Source organism: Pungitius pungitius, chromosome 10, assembly GCF_949316345.1.
Source record: "Pungitius pungitius chromosome 10, fPunPun2.1, whole genome shotgun sequence".
Lineage (NCBI taxonomy): Eukaryota > Metazoa > Chordata > Actinopteri > Perciformes > Gasterosteidae > Pungitius > Pungitius pungitius.
Genome location: NC_084909.1, coordinates 4,183,522 through 4,210,419, shown reverse-complemented (window position 1 = coordinate 4,210,419; position 26,898 = coordinate 4,183,522). Strand labels below are relative to the sequence as shown.

General features: G+C 44.9%; 2 protein-coding genes across 2 annotated transcripts; one reads left to right on the top strand and one right to left on the bottom strand.

The window, feature by feature from the left end:
- Positions 1-1,007: 1,007 nt before the first annotated feature.
- Positions 1,008-18,063, bottom strand: itgav (integrin, alpha V). Its single transcript, XM_037488634.2, has 32 exons — positions 17,726-18,063; positions 16,927-17,054; positions 13,060-13,151; positions 11,689-11,803; positions 11,471-11,532; positions 11,338-11,386; positions 10,527-10,649; positions 10,393-10,437; positions 9,972-10,015; positions 9,832-9,888; positions 9,593-9,645; positions 8,951-9,026; positions 8,397-8,526; positions 8,153-8,250; positions 7,926-8,019; positions 7,537-7,582; positions 7,227-7,334; positions 6,726-6,781; positions 6,491-6,645; positions 6,172-6,309; positions 5,968-6,035; positions 5,703-5,847; positions 5,388-5,480; positions 5,198-5,277; positions 4,916-4,996; positions 4,673-4,778; positions 4,383-4,541; positions 4,008-4,130; positions 3,551-3,664; positions 3,366-3,473; positions 3,014-3,133; positions 1,008-2,577 (listed from the first exon to the last, which is right to left on the bottom strand). The coding sequence occupies exons 1-32, from the start codon at positions 17,890-17,892 to the stop codon at positions 2,485-2,487; spliced, it is 3,126 nt and encodes a 1,041-aa protein (XP_037344531.2). The 5' UTR covers positions 17,893-18,063; the 3' UTR covers positions 1,008-2,484.
- A 6,879-nt stretch (positions 18,064-24,942) lies between these two features.
- Positions 24,943-25,869, top strand: LOC119228885 (olfactory receptor 6N2-like). Its single transcript, XM_037488869.2, has one exon. It carries the CDS (start codon positions 24,943-24,945, stop codon positions 25,867-25,869), a length of 927 nt encoding a protein of 308 aa, XP_037344766.2.
- Positions 25,870-26,898: the final 1,029 nt, after the last annotated feature.

The window sequence follows — 26,898 nt, the reverse complement described above, 5'->3', positions numbered from 1 at the left end:
TTTTATACTGCTTCACACTACTACTTTTGTAAAAAGAAAAAATTGTACTTCGTTCTACTTTAATCAAATCATGATAAAATAATATAAGTATTGTACTATTTTTCTTGAGTATTAACATTCGTTAACATCGTACATTGAATAAACAACATTCATTATGACGTGTTGTGCTGCCTCCTCGTGGCATAGAGGTGCAATTTCAGTCAAAGGGAAATTAATCAAATACTATTTCAATCATTTTAGTGATCATAAAGTAAAACACAAAAAGGTGTTTAAAGTAGTCAGCTTTGGTTGATAAAAATAATTTTAGGGTTAGGGTTGATCTTCTTGATAAAACAATAATTTTATCAACTCCATTTTAATTATTTTATTCCTACTGAGTTATGTTTGTCTTATTCTCTTATTCGAACACGTGTTTTTTAAGAGTACATTTTCTTCACAATAAAACCACTAAATTAGCTTTTCTCGTGTTGTTGCTGATAACAGGTTTCAAATGAAGTTTACATTCAAACGGCATCCATGTAGCCTCCAGCCTTCTGGTCCACCTGGGCTGGACCGGTCTGTCCTATGGGGGACTTCCTGCTTGCGTCATCATCTTTACCTCCACTGCGCCCGTTCCCTAGCAACTTGTTGACAGTAAAAGCGTAAAAAACCAAAAATTACAGAGAAGATTATCTTCTTATTGCATTTAATATGCTTAATCTGTGGAGCATGACGTATTTCAGGCTGAGAGAAGAACTCTGAGTCAATAAAGTGACTTTTCACTAATAACTACAGTCTGTTACCAACGTAACGTAACTTTAAGCCCTTCATAAACTAAGATGTGATATATTAGAACATTTCACACATCAATTCTATTAACCTTACATTTCAATTTGGATAATGAGCTATTTCAGTTATAAGCCTGATTTCTAATTTGCGTTAAATATTAGGACTAAACTCTTTCTGCTAATTAGACAAATTACCCATAATGCAACTCTTACGTTCAACATCTTTTACAAGACAGGAAGTGAATCAGTAAATCAGTTTATTTCAGTCCAAAAGTGAAAATCATTCCTTATCAAAGTTATTGTTTATTCTGTAGGTGAAAGAATACATACATCAAAATAAAATATTTCATATATTGTGAATGCCTAAAGAACAGAAAAACACAGATCACGCCTCATTTAAATCACCTCTTTATGATTATAACATTATTATTATTATTATATCTGTTTCTGGAACGACTTATTGGATTTAAGTGAAAATCATTTTAAGTTTAAACGGTGGCATCGTGAAGATTACGTCAACCTATCAGTGTCATCAAAGGTACAAAGGAAGAATAAATACGAGAAAACCCAGAATTTGGAAGATTTTAGTTAAAAATCGACAAAAAGAAGACTAAGAAAAAAAGTGACAAAAAATGAGTTTGATCAATAAATCTCTAGACATCTATACACCATCGGTATATGTGTATATATACTTCTTAACTTCTGCAAACAAATGAAAAATGCTTCCATGGAGTTATTTCATTGTGATTGTTAGATGGATTAAGATATATATATATATTTTAAAATGATCATTAATTTATGATGCAAACCCAATATGGGTGAATTTATGGAAGGTTTTTGTGCAATTTATAATTTATTCACACACAAATATGTTATGAAAAATATCACTAAGAACAAAAGAAGAAAGAAGAGGAAAGAATAAACGTCCCACTGGAGCTGACGGATGGTCTGGAAAGCCCCGCCCTCCTTAGTTACTGTTGCTACGCCGGTGAAGAGGACGCGCTCGGACCAACGTCCTCCCAACAAAACGGAGAAGAAGAAGGAGAGACGAGGCAATGCTACACTGACCTGCTAGCTAGTTAGCTAATGCGCTATTAGCAGCGTATCGCTTCTTCTTTGAATGAGACACAAGGCAGTGACCAGCAGGGGGCGACTCCTCTGGTCCCATAGATGTCTATGAGCAAATGACCTTTGTAACACTCAAGTGATTGGAGACACTTTCCAAAACTCATCGCTCTTCACTGTGCAACAACTTTGTGACACACAACGTGTTGAAATGAGCCGGAGTCCAGTTTGTAATTCTATTCGTGGTTCATACAGAAAACACAAAAAACAGCATCCCAAAGCTCCACCTGCGCCCCTAAACCCCCCAAAGCAAAGACAATATATCGGAGTAAATGTATTAGTGTAACATTAAATCATGCCACCTCTAGGAAACCTTAACAAAAATGGGATTATTACCCAAAATCCTTTGCTCTGCCACCCTCATTTTGTTCTTTGCTGTATTTAGGATTTAGATTTTTAAAGTCTGTTATTGATGTGATATTTAACAACGGTGTTAGGAGTAATGTTTCCCAAAAAAGTCAAACTCTTCTTTCATAAAACAGTGTAAATAAACCATTAAAAATAAACTCCTCAGCAGTAAGCTACATGTATGACATTAACGGAGGCCGAGCCTCTTTTCTTGGCACTGACATTTCTACCCTCCTGACGTCTTCTACGCGTCCGTGTTCCCGTTCTCCTCCGGCTGAAGCTGCTCCTTCTCAGTGCAGTCCTCCTGGGGGGGGCGGACCCGCTTAAAGAAACCCAGCTACAAGGAGGAGGCGACAGAGGAAGAGCACGTTCACATGTTTAATACTGGAGGCGAATCTTTAAATCATAGAGAAACTTAAACATCATGGAGAGGACAAAGAGGGGGGTGAGGTAGAAGAGTAGAAGGATGAGAAAGAAAAGGAGGAAGAAGAGAAGGAGAAAGAGAAAATAGTAGAAGGAGAGGAAGGTGAGGAAGAGGGGGTCCCAGCTCTCCTCTTCCTCGTGTTTAAAACATTACTTCAAAAGGTCTGACGGTTCAGAACAAAAGTTTCAACCAGGGATCCTCTTTTTAGTCTTCTACCTGATGCCTACATTACCCACAATGCACCACAATTACCGATGCTGATGAGCAGCAACCACTTCTGTCTAACCCTAATTTATTTAAGTTGTCATATGAAATCCACCCAATGTTTATTGTCACCTCCTCTTCTCACCTTGTACATGATGAAGATGAGCAGCGCCAGCAGCAGCAGGCCGGACAGAACCGCCAGAGCCACGACCCAACCGGGGACCTGCTGGGGGGGGTCGGCCACCCACATGACCGACACGCTCACCTGAGAGCACACACAGTCAATGCAAACAGGAGGTCACAGGTGAAGGGACAAGCCGAGGGAAACCCTAAACACTGATTGGTTAGCGCTTAGCTGCTAACGAAAAATGGCGGAAAGTACACGTCCTGTCCCTTTGGAGCTGGCTTTAAACCCAGAGGGAAACTAACCCGAACAACATGAGCTACTCTGTGCAGAGCTACTAGTCCAGGTGTCATGAGGACGTGTGGGCCCTCACCGTGGTGCTGTTGGACGGGAGCTCCGACACCAGGTTCTTGTACGGCATCTCGATGACGCTGAAGGAGGCCGTGGCTTGGACCACGTAGGACCGGTTCTGGTTCTCTGGCTGAAAGGGGAGCACACGAGTATGTGTGTGAGGACGCAGGAAGTGATCCCCTCGGAACAGGAAGTGATGACACAAACCTTTAGGAAGGTGTCCACGGCCAGGCGGGAAGTAATGAACAGGATGGCGTTCTTTGTCCTCTCCAGACGGCCCACCTGACACCTGATACGCAGACACTGGGCAGTGCTGCAGTCCTGCTCTCACACACACGGACACACACACACACAGACACACAATCAGTGCTCATTTAGTGAGAACAGTGAGATTCGCACTGAAGCAACCAGTTTGCTTAATATTTTGTTCCAAAATGACTAATTAAGTTCAATAAATTGACAAATATGCCTAATATTTTTCAAATGTGATACAAAATTAAATCATATATGTAAATACATGTATTATTAAGTCCAATAAATGCTTAAATATAAAAATTCAGAATTTTCTAAATATGATTTAATGTGTCAGGCTTCAGTGTGAACAATAATAATCTGTTTAATGTTAGTTTGTAATGTTTGTCTATGTGTGTGTGTGTGTGTGTACCAGAGTGTGCAGGTCGTTCTGTGTGTCTCTGGACTCGAGGTCCCTCTTGTTTCGGCTCCGTCCCTCCGTCTCTCGTTCTCTAGGTGGAACCTTGCTGACGTTCTTGCCTGAGGAGAGCGGGTTCTAACACAGACACACGCACACAAACACAATTGTCATTTGTTATAATCGGTGAATAAATTCTTTATGGTAAAGTTACTCTGGCTGTTCCCTGGATGCTTTTATTGTGAAACTCCTAAAGGTCCTGCTGATTTCTTTCCGTCTTGTTTCTCAGCGGCTCAGGGCATCTTTGCCTTTGACCGCGTCCACTGAACTACACAACCTCCGTTCACAAAGGAAACCCCTCCAAAATAAAAGCGCGGCGGCTCTCCTCACCGACAGGTTGAGGGGGTTGATCTCCCTGTCCGCGGTGCAGTTGATGGGCCCGTCTGTTTCATAGGTGGTGATGTAGAGCAGCGACCCGTTGGTGTAGCGGTACGGCCACTCCACCTCCAGCGCCGCCTTGCTGATGGTGCTCGGCCCGTTGTTCAGGAGCTGAGGGGGGCCATCACGTTATTGATTAGTTTGCTCTTAGTCTACTTCCTGTTTGGAGGAAGCTTTACACACAAGGGTCCTCAAGCAGCGCAAAATGAAATACTATATGGTACTTAGGCGTGTATTTGTACCTCGTAGACATGTTGTATCTGAGGACCCATGTCGTCCCCGTACACAAGACGCTCCTGAGGCTTCCAGTTGGTGATCGGGAGCAGAAACTGACCGGGAGACGCCGACCTGGGACACGGACACACACACAGATTTTTCCTCTTTTAATGTCAGGCTTAAATGACATTCAAAGAATAAAGAAAATAAAGATGTGAGTATTCTAAATAAAGTACATGCAAAGAAAAGAAAGTGACAGTGTGTCTGACCCTCTGATGGAGACCTTGGCGAGGACGGCCAGCTTGGTGACGCTGGAGACTCGAGGACTCGTGTTGTCAAACTGGTTTGAGCTGAAACAATGACGGATTCATGAGGACGTAAATAAAATGTACACAAGAGACGGTTCAAAAGGATGCAGAGGTTCAAGTTAACTGGTCCAGAACCAGTTTAGTCCTGGTCTACCAGTGAACCACAGAGGAGATCTACACATCAATGTATCTGAAACATCTTCTCTCACTCAAAGGTCCTGATGAAGATCTACGGTACTGTACCTGACCATCTGCAAGTCGAACCTCACAGAGGTGTCCTCTTCCGACAGCTGGTGCACGCTGAACTGCAACTCCGCCAGCACCTGCCCAATCACAGAGCGGGAGGAGACAGCAAAAGGAGACAGTGAATTAGGTGTGGGGGGGGGGGGGCACCACTCTCAATGCATCATGGGAAGTGGCTACAGTCACTGACTTTGGTTCCTCCCTTCATGGGGTTTCCCAGGTCACACACCACCACCTTGGTCTGGTTCTCCTTCTTGTAAGCACAAGACAACCTGCTGAGGCTCTGTAAAATAACAATCATCATCATCATCATCACTTTATACGATTCTACTTCACACTTACTTATATTTGTATGAAAATGCCTCACTAAACACATTGACTGGTGGCCTGAAGGGTTTTGGACGCCGTGTCTCTTCAGCCAATCAGAGACGAGACGCTCAATGACTTAAACTAATGGCTGACTTGACCAAGGTTTCCACGGAGACAAGCCCCTCCCCGCCGTTACCTGGCTGCGGACCACCCCGGTGAAGTCGGCCTGCTGCGGCGGGAAGACGTGCAGCTCGGCTTCGTAGGCCCCCTCCCCCAGGTTCTCTGCCCTGACCTCCAGGGTCAGCGCGTTGTCGTCTCCGATGAAGATCTGCTCGCGGTCGCTGAGGCAGAAACGACGAGTCATCACGTGTGCATCAACGGCAGCTTATAACAAACGCACCTATAGATTTATATATAAACCAACACACATAAAACGATCATCATCAGCAAAGCTCTCCTACCTTTTCACAGACAACCTGAGCTCAGGTTTACAGATGTTGTCTTCTCCACAGTCCAACAGGATGTGGGCCTGAGGGAGCGAGGGAGGAGGAGAGGACAAAAGGAAGTGAGCAAGAGAGAGGAAGATACACAAATAAAGGACACATGGATGAGTGATATCATGGGTCCAAAGCTCCAGCAGAAAGGTGAGCACACAGGTGAGTTACCTGCTTGGTGACGTTGGACGGCGCCGACATGTCGAGGATGGGCTGAAGTCCAGTTTGGTCTGCGGCCCTCTGGTGGTCCAGACTGTACTCCATCGCCACGGAGATGGGAGTAATCTTATCGCGAAACTCTCGGTCGTCCTGACAAATGCACACGTTTCCGCTCTTATTTTGAAGGCAGCAACGCTTCTACTATTATTTTGGGGTTAATGCTTGGCATTTACGTTCAGCTATAGAGTTACATCCTTTCAGCTCTTATGTTGAAGGTACACAAACAATCTTGATCTGCTCTCTGGTTCTAGAGTGCGTTTCATTTCCTCACCCTCAAGAAGACCTCCTGCTCCTCGCAGGTCGGACTTTTCCCGTTGGACACCGACATGTTCTTGGCAAACTGTAAGGTCCGACTGTGCAGGAAGAGAACGCGCTTAGTGGCTTCCTTCTGCTTCAGGCGGTCCAATAGGAGGTCTACACGGAAATCTGCAGGACACGACAAGCTCATGAAGCTGCAGAAGATCTTGTAACTGGGGGGGCGTGATGTCTGCTGCCGTTTAACTTACTGAGAGTAGCTGGAGCTCCACGACCACTGGCCTTCAGACAGTACTTCACCGTAAAGCTGGACACACACACACACACACAGTCAACATGGCTGATGAAGAGTGCTTCATCACAGCTTTTCATAGAAGAAAAAGCTGTGAGTGCCTTGTTTTAACGACACCAAAATATTTAAATTTTAAATATTGCTGACGCAAGGAATTGTGGGACGGAACTATCTCCTTGGTCCAGTGGTTCCTTGCTACAGGAGCTAAGTAAGGAAGCATTGAGGCTCCTTTCCTTAGCATTAGAGAAAGAACAGCCCGTATCGTGGCGCCACGTCCACAGATTCAGACCCCGCCCATAAAGCAGGGATACTGTAGACGGCGTCCAGGTGAAGGACATACGTACTTACCGTGTGTGTGTGTTAGGGAAAAAAGAGAGATGGACTAACAAAATAAAACAATCATTATAATAAATCAATGAGTGGAGGAAATGAGGATGTGTCTCGTGAAGTGAAAACTCACCAGGACACCAGAGTGGAGGTACCAGGAAGTAGGCAGGTCTTTTCCTCCGGGTTGATGATCTGTGGCGTCATGTCCAACGTGGCGTTGACACTGATCACTGGGCGAGCTCTGACACACACACACACAGACACACACACACACATCAGCTCGGCAGTGAAAGGGTTAATGAGCGCTAATAGCTTGTATAAAGAAACCTGAAGAGCAGATCTTTGATATCAGAGGTGGCCTCATTAAACTACTGACACACGCACAGCCACAGCAGGCAGGGAGGGGGGGGGGGGGGGGGGGCACACACACACTGTATGGTTACCTGTATAAAACGGCTGTGTCTGCTCCGAACACTCCCACTATGAGATCTGTGGGATGGAGCGGATGAGGAGTCATTACCAGGGTTGCAGAATTCCGGTAATATCCCAAGTTGGAAACTCTCCACAGGATTTAACGGGAATGAGGCGACATGTTGGGATGACTGAACGTAGCCTGTCATATGGAACTAAACCGTACATACGTCCCACTCTCACTGCTGCAGGTCAGCCTACTGTAAGGACACAGCGAGCTCCTCTCTCACTCTCTCCTTCTACAATAATCCTTATTAATGCACCAATTAATAGTTTGTTGTGCTTTGTCGCCTCGCAGGTCTCCGTAGATGGTGGCTGCATCTGGACTCCTGACCTCCTGTGTGTGTGTGTGTGTGTGTACCTGGATATCCGTTCAGGTCTACGTCGGTGTTCCCAGTCATGGAGTAGCCGAAGCTAGCAGGCATGTGACTGGACGCCCACCGTCCCTGGAGGACCTGAGAGACACAACCAGCAACAAGGACGTGGGAGTTTTTAACTTCCTTCCCGTGGAATGTCTCAAGAGTTAAGAGAAACCTGACATCAGTCCAGACCACAGTGGTGAAGCTTCCGTGCTAGCTGTGGTTTTACCTGAGAGGGGGAGGAGTCAGGACCCCGAGGCCGCCCGTTGTGGATGTAGACCACGCCGTGCCGGTCGGGGCCGCCATACGGAGCAGAGATGGCCACATCTAAAGGGAGGAGAGAGACGTGAGGCCAGGCAGGATGGACCCAGGTCTGGTTCTGTGTATTCGATTTTATTCACTTTATTTTGTATAGAAAACTTTCCATGGGGAAAAACTGTGAGAAACGTGAGTGAGAGACAGAGGAGGCTCACCGTTGTATCCGTCCATGTCCAGGTCTCCCAGCGCCGCAATAGCAGAGCCGTACCTGGCGTACACCTCTGAGCCCGTGAGCAGCTGAGGTGGATGGAAGGAGAAGCCCCCTCGACTCAGGTAGACCGACACCTGGAGACACACACACACACACACACATGAATGTCTGTCTGTTATAAAAGGGAAGGGAAAGGGAGAAGAGTATGTGCATGTTAACGGTTCTGACAGGTAGAAGCTGAGTGATGCATTGTGGGTATGATTTCCAATATGTTGTGATCTATGGGCTGGACTTTACAGTTCCCTGCAGTCGGGTTGGAGCTGCATTAAGCGACTGCTAACGCTAACCAAACACTTCCTGCTGCTTCACAATAAAACACATCAACTGGAGAAACAAGCTTTTATTGTGAATCAGCATCCCCAATCAGTTTTTTCAGTTCTGCAACTACTTTGTGGACATGTTAGCATTTAGTATGTGAGCATGATAACTAGAGCGCTAACAGTAGTTCAGAACGAACTGGTTTGTGTGCGTGAAGGTGTGTGTGTGTGTGTGTCCTACCTGTCCCACCTCCCTCAGTTTTCCATCTGACCCTCTGTCCATGAAGAGAGGAGCTCCAACCAACAGGTCCACCATGCTGACAGGGAAAAGAACCTTCATTAACGTTTCTGGAGCTGCACAAGCGAGGAGACGTGTCATCATACTTGTCTCCACCTTAACATGCACACATACTTTCATGTTAAAAATATCATTTTTCTTGTGTTATATCCCTGTATCTCTGGTTTCATTAGGGTCCCAGCGTGCAGCCCCGCCCCAAAGCATCTCCTCTTCATTCCATCACATGTCATTTAGCTGACACTTTTATCCAAAGCAACTTACAATAAGTGCATTTCAACCATAGACAAATAAGCCAATTTACAACTTGTTATAGAAAAAATGGTTTTTACTCAAGTCTAAATGGACCATGATTCACTAAATGAACATCATGCTGCATTGAAGAAGACTTGAAACTAGAGACTGAGACCATAAACTCATGTTTACAATGTTTACTGAGGGAATAAATCAAGAGAGAAGTAGAGTCATTTCCTCATAGACGTCTATGGGAGCAGAGGAGTCGCCCCCTGCTGGTCATACTTTGGTCATAGATGTCCTTCAAACTTCAGCTGGACGTAGAAAGGGACTCTTCTTACATAAGACACTTACCCGTCATTATTCACATCTGAAGCAGCCACCGAGTGTCCGAAGTATGCCGCCATCTGAAGACAGAGAGGAGGGTTATTTATTACATCACAACAAATGAAGATATACAGTTACAATTATTCTAATCATTCCAGCAGAAGGAAGAAGAACTCCTCTCAGGCGTGGTCCTCTGATCAATGACGTCATTGATCAGAGGACCACAGAGCTGAAGAGTTCAGAACCCAAAAGGAATATTTGTTCACCTGAGTTCCTGTGAAGTTCACCATGGAGCCCATGTTGAGGCCGTTGAAGATGTTCACCTGAAGAAGAAAAACCCACAACAGGAAGTGAGCTGCCCTTCAAGATGGTGTGTGTGTGTGTGTGTGTGTCCTCCAACACTCACGTAACCCAATGCGCTGTGTCCTCGAGGGACTCCAGTCACGTAATCTATGGACAGAAGATCACAGTTGTTATGATGAGTAGATTTAAGATAGTATTCTTATTGTTATTATATTCAATGCTGTATACTAATGAGCTTAAAGCTCTTGTCAGGGGTTAAACAGGATAATTCATGCCTAATATCTATTTTATAATCTGGATTTTTTCAAGTTTATCACCAAAACTACATTTTACAGATGACCTGTGAACACATCACAATGATGTAATAAACGTCTCATATTCAGTGAGCGGACCCTGAACGCATCATTAGCTTCATTGCTACTAGGAATGCTAATATCAATAATCCGAATGAAATGCTACAAATACTGAGCGTTGTGTTCATCGATCAATGATCAATAATCGATAATCAGTTGATCGAATCACACCTTCTTTCCCGTCATCGTTGAAGTCTCCGACTGTCACAGAGTATCCTGAGAAGAGATGACAAAACACACCGAACATCAGTGTGTGTGTGTGTGTGTGTGTGTATGTGTGTGTGTGTGTCTGTGTGTGTGGTTACCAAGGTAACTGTCGTCGTACTGAGCGATGGCCGACTTGGTGGCGAGTGTGTTATCGTACGGAGTGATGTAATTTCTGTCAAACCGGGAGAAGATCTCCGTGAGGTCATCAGAGATCAGCTGACCTGAGGAGAGAGGAGAAGAACATGAAGAGAACATTAACAAGAAGAAGAACAGGAAGAAGAGTTTGTTTACAATCTTTAGGGTTAGAAGAACACTCACAACATGTAATTCAAAGAACCGTTGTGAACGAGTGTCTAATCAGAACCACAAGTGTGTGTGCAAGTGTGTGTCTGTTGACTCAGCAGGAAACAGTAATTAGGCAACACAACCCTGAAGGAGAGACAGAAAACATGTGTGTCTGAGCCAGGATACAAGCAGTGTGACACAACGTGTAGTCACACACACACAACCTGCTTATTAAACATTCACCTCTTACACTTTGAGGTTCATCACTCAGAGCCTTGCTTAAGTTTTCACCCACTTTACGCAAACAGTAAGACCAGTAGGAGCTCATTCAGATCGGGTGGAGACCGTCTGAACAGTCATTTTCAAACCTTGTCATAGATTCTCAATGGGATTGAGGTGTGTTCTTTGATTGGGCCATTTTTAAGCAATCGCGTCGGATTATTTGGAAATCATTTGGAAATATATGTAAACATTCCCCGACCATCAGATGATGGAATATTTGGGGTTTATTACATAAAATCCCCCAAAAATGTGAATTTGTGGTTATACCGTGACACCATGTAGAAAAGGGCGTGTATTTAGTCTGATCTCTGGGTGGGGGTTTCTACACCCTCCCTCACTCACCCTGCCAGTAGAAGCTGCCTGGTCCTCCCACCACCACTCTGTTGCTCTTCTGAAAGCAGGGAAAACAAAAGTTAAACCTGTCAGTGATGAAGTACTGTGATTGCGTATTGCAGTGAAAGTACTGCGTAACTACCTTGAGGAAGTTGGCGCTGAAGCCGGCCTGGCAGAAGCCCTGCCCCTCAGGCGAGTTGGCCTCTGACAGAGAAACAAAAACTGAACATCAGATTAAACAGAACAATTGGATGAAACATTATTATTATTATTATGCCGTCTATATACACGCAGTAGTCAGAGGCCTTAGAATATACGTCGCTATGGGCTCTGAGAAGGTTTTTATCTCCAATGACTGACTTGATCTGCAGGGCGAGTACTCCACCACCGTGCTTCCTTTCTTCAGGTAGCACGTTCCCACCGGCTCTCGCTCCGAGACGCCGAAGGTCGACCACTGATAGAGGGGAGCACAGGCCTAGAAACACGAGAACATGTCAGTAGCATGCTGGTTGATGGGTATGTGCAGGTAAACACAGGACATAAAACAATAGTTACAATAAGGATAAAAAGGACCACGTCCAGGTTAAACAGCAGGCAGTATGAATCATAAGAATATTGTATTGTGACTTAAGTATTGTGAGAATATATTGCGACGATGTCGAATTGTATCCGGCCTCTGTATCGTGATAACATCCTATCGGGCCTCTGTATCGTGATAACATCGTATCGGGCCTCTGTATCGTGATAACATCGTATCGGGCCTCTGTATCGTGATAACATCGTATCCGGCCTCTGTATCGTGATAACATCGTATCCGGCCTCTGTATCGTGATAACATCGTATCGGGCCTCTGTATCGTGATAACATCGTATCGGGCCTCTGTATCGTGAGAACATTGTATCCGGCCTCTGTATCGTGATAACATCGTATCGGGCCTCTGTATCGTGATAACATCGTATCCGGCCTCTGTATCGTGATAACATCGTATCGGGCCTCTGTATCGTGCTAACATCATATCCGGCCTCTGTATCGTGATAACATCGTATCCGGCCTCTGTATCGTGATAACATCGTATCCGGCCTCTGTATCGTGATAACATCGTATCCGGCCTCTGTATCGTGATAACATCGTATCCGGCCTCTGTATCGTGATAACATCGTATCGGGCCTCTGTATCGTGCTAACATCATATCCGGCCTCTGTATCGTGATAACATCGTATCCGGCCTCTGTATCGTGATAACATCGTATCCGGCCTCTGTATCGTGATAACATCGTATCCGGCCTCTGTATCGTGATAACATCGTATCCGGCCTCTGTATCGTGATAACATCGTATCGGGCCTCTGTATCGTGCTAACATCGTATCCGGCCTCTGTATCGTGATAACATCGTATCCGGCCTCTGTATCGTGATAACATCGTATCGGGCCTCTGTATCGTGCTAACATCATATCCGGCCTCTGTATCGTGATAACATCGTATCCGGCCTCTGTATCGTGATAACATCGTATCCGGCCTCTGTATCGTGATAACATCGTATCCGGCCTCTGTATCGTGATAACATCGTATCCGGCCTCTGTATCGTGATAACATCGTATCCGGCCTCTGTATCGTGATAACATCGTATCGGGCCTCTGTAACGTGGGTATCGAGAGAGATTTCTGATTGTGGACATTGTTGACAATAAGTGTGAGCAGCTCTGTTAAGGTAAACCTCATCACTGTGACCTCACCAGTATGTGTTCTCCATCAGATCGAACTGACGCACCAAACCACTGCTTGGATTTAAACTCCATCTGAGCTCCTTCTGTATTCCTCCGGTCATCTGGAAAGAGAGAGCACTCCTATGATAAACTGTCATTAAACTGAGAGATAATGAAATAGAATACTTGAAAGTTGCTCCTTGAATGATTATAGATCTATATAGGGTTATAAATATATATCTATAGTGAATATATATCACTACAGGTAAATTATACATTAGCACTGGACTTGTTAAGATATTGATTCAGTTAATTTAACACATGGATCCGTGGGTCTGTGAATACACAGTGAACCATCACTGTACCAACAAAAAACTGTTGCTTGGAAGGTTCCTGTTACAATGCATGCTGTGTAACAAGATTAAACAACATATTAAACGTTATTGACCTGGCAGTGGCAAACAGCTTTGGTTAAGTTTATTTTTTAGTTGAAATATAGAAAAATAATTCTAAATAATTCAACTACTTTGAATTATCAAATTTCATCATTAATGATTAATTGCAAAAGAGATTAAATGTGATTAAAAATGTGAATCGTTGCCTAGCAGAGTCATTTGAGAACATGGACTACTAATTAAAGAGAAATCCTTGTTTCCTAGAGAAAACCTCCTTTTTTAACCTTAAAAAAAGTTAAATTTACCAAAAAGGAACTTAGCTTTTGTGTTCACAGGTACTCAGTGTGGACAAAGATGCCGGCACTTCACCATTTGTCATCTCTGACTTAGTCTACGCATGAAGAATAACCTTATATAGAAATAGTCTATGAAGTAGGTAGGTCATACAGAAGATCAGGATTTATTGGATACTGATCCAGGACCTGATAAAGGTTCCTCACATCCACTGTTCCTGAGATCCGTATGAGCCCTGAGACGAAGAGACAGACCTGCAGCAGTAAAGTAACACGCCCACGGTCCTCCTCCCACACGGAGCCAGCTGGCTTAAGGTCTTAAAGACAAAACCACCAGCAAGCTGAAATAAAAGGAGCCGCCCCCCACCGTCTAACACATGCAGAGAGGGATGGGGGGGGGCTGCGGGGAGTTCCCGGTCGGGTTGGGAAACTTGGGAGTGTTGTCTGCTGGATTTAGAGGTCTGTGTTGAACCGGTCTGAGTAAACAACAACAACAACAACGACTACGCGGATCACGTTGTCAACCAGCCAAGTGCGGGGGGGGCAAGCAGCCTACTTAGCATCTTAACAGGGTCGTAACCACGGTAACAGACTGTTTTTTAAGGTGGTTTGGCATCATCAACCACAAGAACAAAGTGTCTGAGTCAGAGGCTTCTGAAGTAGATGTGAGAGGAGCTGTGGAAGTTCTACTTCAGGTACTCCTATGGGGAACCGGTCTACAACAGGTCAGGAGTCTGCTTCACTGCGCCTCTTCAGGTGGTTCGTTTTTATTGAGCTACTTGTGAACATCAAACTAACCCAAAGTGCTCAACTCCTCCTCCTCCTTCAGCAGGGACCACCGTGTAGACCCAGAACCTCCAGCAGACTAGTCCACCGTGTAGACCCAGAACCTCCAGCAGAGACTAGTCTACCGTGTAGACCCAGAACCTCCAGCAGAGACTAGTCTACCGTGTAGACCCAGAACCTCCAGCAGAGACTAGTCTACCGTGTAGACCCAGATCCTCCAGCAGACTAGTCCACCGTGTAGACCCAGAACCTCCAGCAGAGACTAGTCCACCGTGTAGACCCAGAACCTCCAGCAGACTAGTCCACCGTGTAGACCCAGAACCTCCAGCAGAGACTAGTCTACCGTGTAGACCCAGAACCTCCAGCAGAGACTAGTCTACCGTGTAGACCCAGATCCTCCAGCAGACTAGTCCACCGTGTAGACCCAGAACCTCCAGCAGAGACTAGTCCACCGTGTAGACCCAGATCCTCCAGCAGACTAGTCCACCGTGTAGACCCAGATCCTCCAGCAGACTAGTCCACCGTGTAGACCCAGAACCTCCAGCAGAGACTAGTCTACCGTGTAGACTCAGAACCTCCAGCAGAGACTAGTCTACCGTGTAGACCCAGAACCTCCAGCAGAGACTAGTCTACCGTGTAGACCCAGATCCTCCAGCAGACTAGTCCACCGTGTAGACCCAGAACCTCCAGCAGAGACTAGTCCACCGTGTAGACCCAGAACCTCCAGCAGAGACTAGTCTACCGTGTAGACCCAGAACCTCCAGCAGAGACTAGTCCACCGTGTAGACCCAGAACCTCCAGCAGAGACTAGTCCACAATCAACACGAGTTCCTTGTAGTATGTTGAAGGCTGAGTTCACACGTAGTCTGGTATTTGGTAGAACCGGGCTGATGTTTACAAACCTAATGTGGACTGTGACTCATATTCACGTCTCTACTTTGCACCACATCCTGGTACGAGCTGCTCATTGAGGATGTGATGGTGCATCATGGATGTAGAGCTGGATACAGAATAATTCCAGGCTGCTCTCTGGTCCAGTGAAGCTTTGGCCGGCGACCGCATTAGACCAACAACAAAGGCCTCCATTGTGAGCGGACACACACACACACACACACACACACACACACAACTAGGCCACTCACTTACAGCATTACAGCCAGCGGCAGTGTGCCCGTTTACATCAGCGTGAGTGCAGTGACTGCGTGTTGCTCAAAAGGCACCAGGGGTGAGGGTCAACACCAATGACTACAGAGCAATGGAAGATGTACAAATACCACGTTCAATAAATTAGTATTTGTTATTTTTCACATGTAGAATAATACAGAATCAGTATGTGCGTTAGTGTCCCTTCAGAGTCCAAAGAGGGACGATACTCCACCACCTCCACACCTTCAACCTGGACCTTCAGTGACCTCCAACCTGGACTTTCAATGACCTCCAACCTGGACCTTCAGTGACTTCCAACCTGAACCTTCAGTGACCTCCACACCTCCAACCTGGACCTTCAGTGATCTCCAACCTAGACCTTCAGTGACTTCCAACCTGAACCTTCAGTGACCTCCACACCTCCAACTTGGACCTTCAGTGATCTCCAACCTGGACCTTCGGTGACCTCCAACCTGGACCTTCAATGACCTCCAACCTGAACCTTCAATGACTTCCAACCTGAACCTTCAGTGACCTCCACACCTCTAACCTGGACCTTCAGTGACCTCCAACCTGGACCTTCAGTGACTTCCAACCTGAACCTTCAGTGACTTCCAACCTGAACCTTCAGTGACCTCCAACCTGGACCTTCAGTGACTTGGCATCCACACCTCCAACCTGGACCTTCAGTCTTAAAGTCTTCTCTCAGCCACCAAAACATGTTCATGTCCCAGTCACAACTTCTAGTATCGGCCCGTCTCTCCCCACATTCCTCGATGTGTCCCAACAGGATCGCCCTGCGGTGAGCGAGCCTCGTTGCCAAGACAACGGCACTCGCTGCCCAATGGGATCCCAGGAGTGTGTCCTCTTTAAAAAGTACCTTAAAAACCTAATTCATTTATTCCTGTTTGCTGGCTTTATCGCCTCTTAAAAGTTCTGTAAATAGGAAAGTAAAGACCAGGATTTGCATTTGCTGGATAAACACAACTTTTTAACGTTGTAGAAACATTTTCATGTTTTGTCCCACAACTAAATAAATACTGATCTGTATATTCATCACAGAGAAGACCTCCAGCGGGTTCAAAGCTCGGAGCAGCTGAGGCCAGATTAACAGGGGCCACGGGGTCCCTGCTGTGTTCACTTCCTTTCATTTCATTTCAGAGTAAAACCCAACCCCCAGGTTTTCAAACTAAAAGCGCTTCTAAAAACCCACAAAGTAGCAGCTGATGAGTGTTGATTAAATATGCTGCATTTCGCTCCTTCAGGGCTTCGGGTACCTGTGATGTCGAACAGCAGCTGCTGGCAGTCGGGGGTCTTCCAGGGACAGCTGTACACCGCCCCCCTCTCCTCCACGCTGCTGGAGGGGGTGGTGTTGGCCCGCGGAGCCCCGACCAGAACATTGGACCTGGGGAGCGGGAGACGAGGAGAAGTGAGGGCTTCATCGCACCAAGAGGGTCACTCCCTGTTATGTCATGTCCTCATCTCGTCATGTCGTAATGACATCAAGTCCTCATTTGTCCTCATGATGCCACCTTGTAAACACTAAGGGAGACCCAACGCCTTTAACTAAAAGCGATCGGCCTCCTCCTGATCCCACCGATCACTTGTTTGGACCAATAGAGCCTCAGAGTGACGGGTTAAAGTTGTTTACTTCTTAAATACATACTTTGTATGAAGACATGAAGTAGACTCCATGATGACTCAAAGTTTCAGCAGCAAGTCTGATAACACGAGAGGAAATGAGCACTGAAATACATTTCATATCTGTATGAAACAGCAGGAAACCAGACGCATCACATGAGGCTGAGACACAAGTACACGCATCAAGTACACGCATCAAGTACACGCATCAAGTACACGCATCAAGTACACGCAGTACTCCTTAAAGTCTTAGATGGGGTTAATTCTGTTCTAACTTGTTGGACGTGTACTATCAGAGGTACAGTAGTTTTTATTGTAATGCATCAATGATAAACTCCTATAGTGCTTTGACACTTCTGTTATTGTCGTGATTAATTGAAGTTGCATCCCTATAGGGGGGCGCGCGTGTGCGCGTGTGTGTGTGTTTCTACTCACTGCTTGCCGTTGGGGGGGCTGAAGAAGTCCACGGAGAAGCCGAAGTAGCTCCCGGGGGGACCGGTGAACACGCTCGGTGTGCGCGCGTCCAGGTTGAAGCTTCCGCCGCGTCGGATCCACAGACACATCAGCGCGAGCGCAGCGAGAGCCGCGCGTGTTCCGGACATGGTCGCTGCCCGGCACCGACCGAATTCCGCCGAGGTAGAGGTACCGTTAGAGCCGCGGTGAACCGGAGCTCGGTCCGTTAGCCCGTCGGTAGCCGATGGGGGGGGGGGGGGGACGTGGGGACGCGGGAGCGAGCTCGGGGAGAGGCCGACGGACTGAGGACGAGCGTACAAGTGTGTCAGTTCAGCAGGCGCGCGTCACTCTACGTCACCGACCGCACCGATCCGGTCCCCCCCTTCAAGGTAAAAAGACCGTATTTACGATTGAGAAAACGCATCCATAAAATGAGTGACATGTAAAATAATGACTAGGTTATGTCAATTCAATTCAAATGCACTGAATAACAACTTAAATTCAACCAGTTTCCGTTACTTCAAGGTTCTTAATTGTTAGGTTTAGTCTTTAAATGTTGATTTAGGTAAAAAAAAAAAAAAGACCTAAAAAAGCAATACATTTTCGCTGACTAGTAACTGGTAATGATTATAAATTATCCCTTTAAAAATATCAATTATTCTGCACGTATTTACAAAGAAAGAAAGAAAAACAAACTTTGTAAATTGCAAATTGTCTTCTTTCCTTTCTATTTTTCTCTCTCTCTCTTGTATATATATATATATATATATATATATATATATATATTTACTGTAGAAGATATGAAGGACATATAAATATATGAATACATAATATATACAATAGAAATAGAGTTTCATTTAACACTCAAAGTAGATTCTTAATAGAGTTTAGATGTAGTGCCTTTACTCATAACAGATTATTCCCACACTGTGTGATGACTTTAACTTCAGTAAGGTAAGTAATCAACATGACTGAACACTTCAATCAATAAAAAGTAAGTACTTTAACGGCTTCACATTTACCATGCTTTTATTCTGAAGGCACGCGCTGGCTTCCTGTCTGTCGTGTTCCAGCTTGATGGAACCGATTCCTGACACAACAGGAAGTTCATCTGAGGAACCCAGAGAGAGTTTATTCTGGTTTTCTGTCTGCTTCACAGATCTAATATTTCGCTAATGTTACATTCTTCGTTCGCTAATATTTAATGATGGAAATTAACTCAGCATTTGAGATAGATCGGGTAGGTCGTCATGACAACTGATGAAGTGTGGGGACCCCTGCGTGGGACCTTCTCAACTACAGCGTTTCTCCAGGCAGCAGCGACCGCTTGACAATGACTGTGTCCCCCCCCCATGTGGTCTGGCAGTGGGCAGGATCTGGCCCTTAAATGAGTTTGACACCCCTGTGATTTGAAACAATGAAAATGTCTGTGACTATGGACCAATCTTCTGTAACAGTGAGACCAGTAATGGTTTTATGTGAAATAAACTTTAACCTGTCTACAAACCGTTTGACAGAAGACTGAATGTCTCACTCAGATAATGAGAAGGACAAAGTTTAATGTGTGAGTCGTGTTGTTTTTGGTCTATTTACAGAAACCAGACGAGGCCTTTTGCTCTTATTTGGTCATGAAGCCGCTACGATGAAGTGTGCTCACAAGAATGCGTGGCAGGACTCCCATCTGGAGCGTGTGCTGTGCGTGTGCAGCAGGATAAACATGCTTGAGCGGTTAAAAGCACCATGATGCAGTGTGTGTAGCAGGATTTTGTGTGTGTGTGTGTGTGCAGTAGAAAGCTGGTTCAATTAACATTGTGTAAAGCTCAGCTGTGTGGATTTGGCAGCAGTTCAGTGCCCTCTTCTGTGTGTCTGTGTGTGTGTGTCTCTGTGAGTGTGTGTGTGTGAAACACAGAACTTAATCCCTGTAAAATAAACCTGATTTGTTGACAAATCAGTTCAAGTAAAAGCTGCATTTTTCAAGCATATGGTTCAAGTTGCATTAATAAAGCTATAAAATGAGATGAAGGTACCGGGATCCGTAACAAGAGGGAGCTGCATATATATATATATATATATATATATATATATATATATATATATATAGTGGCTACCCAGAGGAGGTTTGGGTCAGATTCAGGGATAAAACAGGAGGCTCAGAGCCAGTAATCATACAACCAATAGGGTCCTTTTAATACAGGGTCAGGGTCAGGGAGCCAAGCCAACTTTAAACAAAAGGGGTCCTCCTGCTCTGCGGTTTGCTCGACGGCGTCAACGCTCCCTCCGTCCTGTTTGGAGCTGAGGAGGCCAGTGGATCCTAAAAGAAAATGACACATGACATGTGATCACAACAGCCATAAATCGATCTAAATCATCATATTGAAGACCCCGTTTTCTGTTGCCAGTAAAAGCAGCACATGGTACCTTTTTAGATTAAAACAACTTGGTTTTCTATGATGTGTTTAGGGTTTAGAGGTGTGCTTTGAAACGGGGACATACAACCTGTCCATTAACATAAATGTTAACATATTGTTATTCTCTTTGAAGACAACTTCAGCTCTATTCAGAGGCCTCCTATAAGTGAAACCAATCAAAGGACATCCATGGGAATAAATGGTATTTTTGGCTTCACCGTTTGCTCTTTATTGTTAAGTTTGAAGTCTGGCAGCAGGACCCTTCTTCAAAAGTATTATAATTCCTGCTTTTATTTGAGGCAGATTGAGGCCATACATCAGAGGGTTAATGAGGGGGGGGATAATCACAAACTCCAGAGATAAGACAACTATAACAATTCTATTGCCATCTTCAGAATTAAAACGATTGAGCGAAACCTCGCATAGCAATGAAAAGAAAAAGTTTATGGATGACACGATGTGAGGGAGACAGGTTTGTAAAGCTTTTCCCCTGAATTCTGCTGAGCTCCTCCTTAAAACCAGCAGAATGCGATAGTACGTGTACAGGATGAGGGACATAGGGCCAAAGGTGGTGGGTAAGGAGAATATAGTTGCTACTAATCGGTTCAGATCTGTGTCCACACAGGAGGGCTGAACCACAGAACAAAAGGTTAATGGCAGGTTCTGCTCTCAAGAGCATTATGATATTGGTGCTTTGTGTCACGGGTTTTACCCAATTGTTTCCTATTTGTTTAGATAAGCAAACACAATACCAATTGTGATTTGGGCGCTGCACAGACCTACCTGCAGGCCATTGAGCCCTCCGTCGGCCGTAGCCTCCCTTATTTTGACGTTTTACACTGACGTTCAGCCTGTAAACCCTGCCCTTCTACCGCTAATCGCCAGCTCACAAAACTCCACACGTCTTACTGGGCAGCTTGGTAGAGCTTCCACAACCAACACCAAGTGACCTTCCTGTCATACGGGCCGGTGTCCATGACACGCTTCATCACCTTTGCCCATTCCGAGATGGCCGCCTACTATCAAAACCTAACTTAGTGGCATAAACTTCTTCTCCAAACTCTTCCTGTTCACTTGTATCATCACTATCCGTTCCAGATACAGCAACCCGCACCTTGACTGGAAGCCATGTTCTCCCTGGCCTTTTTGGGGTTTCTCAGATGCTGATGAGTTCACCGCCTCGACCCTCGCCTTCAATGCCCGCCGGATCGGATATCAATAATCTTCAAGCCACTCAATCACACCTCACGTAATGGGAGGTTTTGGGGGTTTGCCGTGTCCGCCGACGTAGCTCCCCACAACCCATCGGACTGGCTAGAGGGAATCGATCATTGAGTCAGAGGGATCCGTTTGCAGCGTGATTGATTGATCAGAGTAGTCAAACAGGCAATGGTCAGAGAGCGCTTCTGACAGACGAGAGGCTCGCTGTGTGTTTTGCACTCACGGTATGCGACGCTGATGCTCCGTTTGGTTACGGGGATCGGCATGACTTGAAGTGAAAAGTAACTCGCAAGCTACCAACTCGTTTCTCCAGGCAGCACACTGTGTCCCCCCATGTTGAACGTCCACGAAAAACCTGGACTTGACCCGGACTCCTTGAACAATTTCCGGCCCATCTCAAATCTCCCCTTTATGTCAAAAATACTGGACAAATCGAATCCCACCTCATTTACAACGATCTGTTTCGAGCCAGTTCAATGCGGTTTCCGCGCACAGAACTCAAACAGCTGATGGTCGTGACTGGTCCTGGAAAAAAAACGGGATCTTTTTGAGGCAAAGCGAGCTTTCACAACCGCACAATTAAGGTGGACGCCAACGGACCCGATGCTGTTTACATCCACCTATTTGTCTCTAGACTGATGACATGTGACACACAACGTTTGGTGACTACAACTATTTTGTGCTGAAAGGCAGCTATTTACTTACTATTTATTATGTCGCTGGTAACCGTGTTATAAAAGCAATAAGGTACAAGAGGCAATATTTTATCTCCAATAGTAACTGTTCAAACGATAAAGTACAGCCACTCGTACATTATTGCTTTAATATGTATATATATTATACACTATCACTGTTGAAGGTTTTGTTAAGAGTTAAATAAATGAGTTTAATTGTTCTTGAGGCAACAACCTGTTGACCCCTGTGACCTGAGTTGTAGATGTTGGCTGAGTTGTTTCGGATCAACGAGGCCCCCCGAGGCTGTGACCACTGGGTGGTAATTAGCTCGTAGCATAGCGGCTGTATTTCCGGCCGTCCCCTGAGGTCTGGACACTAGACACTCATTAGTGTTTCATAAGCTGTTGTTATCACCGTAGATTGCATCATATCTGATGAACACACACTAAAACATATTGTTACCTTGTGATAACTTTCTTACCACACCCCCTAAAAGTCTTTCTTGTCACATTGTGGCTCCGCTTGAATAGTTGCGAAACTGTTGATGTGAAATAAACTGCTGTGGCGAGCTGAAAGTTGGTTAGGAGAACTGTGTGAGGAGTTTTGAAAAAGTGAAGTATTGAGAAATGTGTCCTAGTGACTGAAAAAAACTGTAAAAGCTTGAGGACAACCCCCTACCATCCTCAAACAGATGGCCTGACCGAACGCTTCAACCAGACTCTGAAGCAGATGCTCAGGAAATTTGTGAATGACACTGGTACGGACTGGGATTAGTGGCAGGCCTACCTCCTCTTTGCATATAGCGATCATTGAGCCAGCAAAGAGTGAGTGGTGCAACTCAGTGGTCTTAGTGCCAAAGAAGGACGGCAGTATCTGGTTTTGTATTGACTTCAGGTATTTAAAATCCATCTCACATCTTGAATCATATCCTACTCCCCGGATCGATGACCTAATCGGGCACCTAGGAAACGCAAGGTATCTAACGACCTTAGATCTTTGCAAAGGCTATTGGTAGGTACCACTCACGCAACGCTCAAGATCAAAATGTGTCTTTGCCAAGGCTGAAACGGAGTTCCTGGGTTTTGTTATAGGAAATGGGTTGATAAAACCGCAGGTGAATAAAATCCATGCCATCGAGTCCTGTTCACGGTCTGAGACAAGAAAGGAACTTCGGTCCTTTCTCGGCGTGGCGGGATCTTCGTCCCCAATTTCTCTGCCAGAGCAGCGGCCCTCACGGATTGACTGGATCCAGATGTTCAAACCGGGTCCAGTGGACAGAGGCAGCCTTTCAGGACACCCAGCAGGCACTGGGTACCTGGTACCTGGTACCTGGCATTGCAGCCATTCCGGTTCATTATCCATCATACTCCAGAAAAGGATAATTGGATTGTACAGCAGATTACCTCTCCCCAGAAAACTGTTTAATTCGTTCACTTTGCAATCAGCCTAAGTACTATAAATAAGCCACAGGTGAGCTGTCTATTTGAAGTACAATGGAGGGAGCAGGAAGAGTGAGAATCAGACGAGGCTGAGGAAGAAGACGTGGAGGTGAAAGAGTAGGAGGAAGAGCAGGAGGAAGAAGACGAGAAAGTATAGAAGCGAGCCGGAACAAGATGGACAAGGAGGAGCAAGAGGAGAACAAGGAGGGGGAAGAGGAAGGGTATTAAGAGGAAGAAGTAGAATTACTGATGACATCAGAGCTACCATAGTGGACCATGTAATCAACCTCAACCATGGACCCTGAGGGAAGCTGGCCAAAGGGTTCAGCCCAACTCGAGCCGCTACACTGTAGCAAGCATCATAAGGACATTTGAAATGAGAATCGGTTAGTAGTCACTTTGTACTAAGTTTTGTAGCACTGCCATACTCAAATGAGAAACACAACAATACCAGTAAAAGTACTGACATTGTTACTTTACAGAATCTCTAGATGTTCAGATGCTGGGGGCAGAAGAAGAATGTTCACTGCAGAACCAGAGACCCATAGAGTCAACATGCTGGTTGTAAATAATTCCATAAGGCTACGAGAAAACAGCAGCACATAAATGAGGATGACACCACCGTCCAAAACATACACAATGTGAGCATTTCTGTAATATCTCGTGTACTCGTACAGAATCCGAATGAAAGAAATCTACAGACCCTGTAGTCCCAGGACAAAGTGGTGGCAACACAACTATTTGTGCAGCTATATGTAAAAATAGTGTTGTTCACCATCATGCAACCCTGGGCCCATATGACACTGCACATATCGTTACATTCCTACATGACACCTTACATGACATGCTCAGTGACGTCCAGAGACCAGAGCAGACCAGATACGTCATCATGTGGGACAATGTTAGCTTCCAGAGGGCTGCTTTAGTCCAACTGGTTTACAGATCACGACAACAAAGTACCTCCACACCAGTTACATGCAATCAGCTACTCTTTTTGTCTTTGTCTCAATCAGTTGCAGATGTTTTCATACAAAAGGAGCTTTTGTATCGTCATTTACATTTAAAAGGATTATAAATCAAGTAAATTGTAGCAAACCCTAGTCAAACTTAATCAAATTAACCAAATCTGTGGCTAATGAAATTGCCGAGTGGCTAGTAACTTGTGAAAACCACTGGCTGGTGAGCAAAACTGTTAATGTGGGGGGGTGATAAGTCCCCAGAAGCGAGCAGCAGGCCTCCCGAGGTGAGGCTGTTGTTTACATGTTGGTAGATGTTGTCACAGAGACTTTTAATTTGATCCATGGAGGGTGAAGGAATCTTATAACAGAAAGGCTCCACTGAGCCGACCGTTTGACCCTCACTCCGTGAAGTCAGCTGTCAACGGTCCACATCTGGGGGCTGGCTGCATTTATTCTTGAGTACCTGTTTCATAGTCATGGATGATCTCTAAAAATCAATGGATGCTCATCTAAATGTAACATACGTAACTTTTGGTGGGCATGTGGATCTAAACACGTACAGATACGTTTATTTTGTGATCATGTTGACAGTATATATTCTGATAATCTGCAGTAATTCTACTATTGTTTACCTCATCGTGACTCGCAACAACCTCCATCATCCGATGTACACGTTCATTGCAGCTTTGTTAATCAACTCTGTTGTGTTCAGCACTGCTATCTACCCAAAGCTTCTGATGGACTTTCTATCTGAGGAGCAGATGACATCTTACTCGGCCTGTCTCTTCCAGTGTTTCCTTTACTACTCTTTGGATGGTTCAGAGTTCTTACTGCTATCGGCCATGGCTTATGACAGATATGTGTCTATTTGTAAACCTCTGCAATATCCAAACATCATGAAGAAAACAACTGTGCGTGTTCTTCTGGCTGTAGCTTGGTTCTTTCCTGCTGCTCAGATTGCGGTGCCAGTCACACTTGGTGCTAACACCAAACTCTGTCAGTTTAAATTAGGAGGAATCTTTTGCAACAATTCCATTTACAAGCTTTATTGTGTAAGCTCCAGAGTGCTGTCGCTGTACGGTGTGATCGTCTTATGCAATGTTATCCTTTTTCCTGTGATTTTCATAGTTTCTACATACACAAAGATATTTGTAATAACTTACAAAAGTTGTGGGGCAGTCAGGATGAAAGTGGCACGGACTTGTTTACCTCACCTGCTGGTTCTGCTCAACTTTTGCAGTTTGGTAACGTATGATGTCATCACAGTTAAACTAGAATATGAGATTCCAAAAGCTATACGTTTTATAATGACCTTACAAGTGATCTTGTATCATCCTCTGCTTAATCCTATTATATACGGACTGAAAATGACAGAAATTTCCAAACACATCAAGAGGTTGTTTCATAAAGGCGAACACAACTAAGATATCAACAAAGATAACTGATGGATTATTCATGGATTATTTGATCAGAAGGATAAAATGACTATGCAATAAAATGTGTTGTCATCTTCTTCAACGTAATGAATCATTTTCTGCAACGTAATTATTGTATTATCAGAGATGCTATTCAAAGTAGTTTTACTTTGTCTTTGTGCACTGAGGAGATGTAGAATTGTGTCTTAAAGATCACTTTGAGGACAACAGTAAACCACCAGTCTGAGAGAATCAGGGTTCAGAGTCTTTTATATTCTCTTCTAGCCGTACCAAAATTGTGACAACGTAGGAAATAATGCTGTGCGGCGTATGACCATAGATGGTAAACACTTGCTGCTGTGTTTGAAATGGTCATATCGGTTAAACATGCTGACTGAGGAATGGACAGGGGGGACAAACAACAGCCTCAGTTACATCGCCTCTAATAAGGCAGAATAGAGAAGTACAAAAATACATCTTGTGCTATAACTTATCTCATGGTGTGGGGAATGACAGACTCTTTGATGGATCGGCTTTTAATGCGTGCTTAGGGTCTCCAGATATATCAGCGCGAATTGCATATGTGTCTTTTTCCTCTTCTAAATAAATGGGAATCTATTTTTCGCTTGTTTTTCGTGAATCCTCCTCATCAACCAACTCTGAGGGATCCGGACAATGACAACAACAAGTCTTTCATGTCTCACATGTTGGTCTCATCTCTAAATAATAACTGATGTCCCCTTTGTGTTAAAGTCACAGCAGCAAACGCCTTGGCTTCCACATGTGGATCGGATTGACCCTCTGTGACATGCAGCATTTCATTCAGGGTTAGAAACTGTTTCACAATAGAGCGTCACGACTTGGATTCAAAAGTAGAGTGAAAGCCGTTTGGCCGACGGCGTTTCTCCGGGCAGCAGCGTGTCCCCCCCCATGTCGACCCCTGGGAGCGCTCCAACAGACCATGTAAAGAAGAACTGGGTCTGTGTGTAGTCACAATATTTTGAACGCCCGATTAGTTAATTCATGTATTGAAGAATG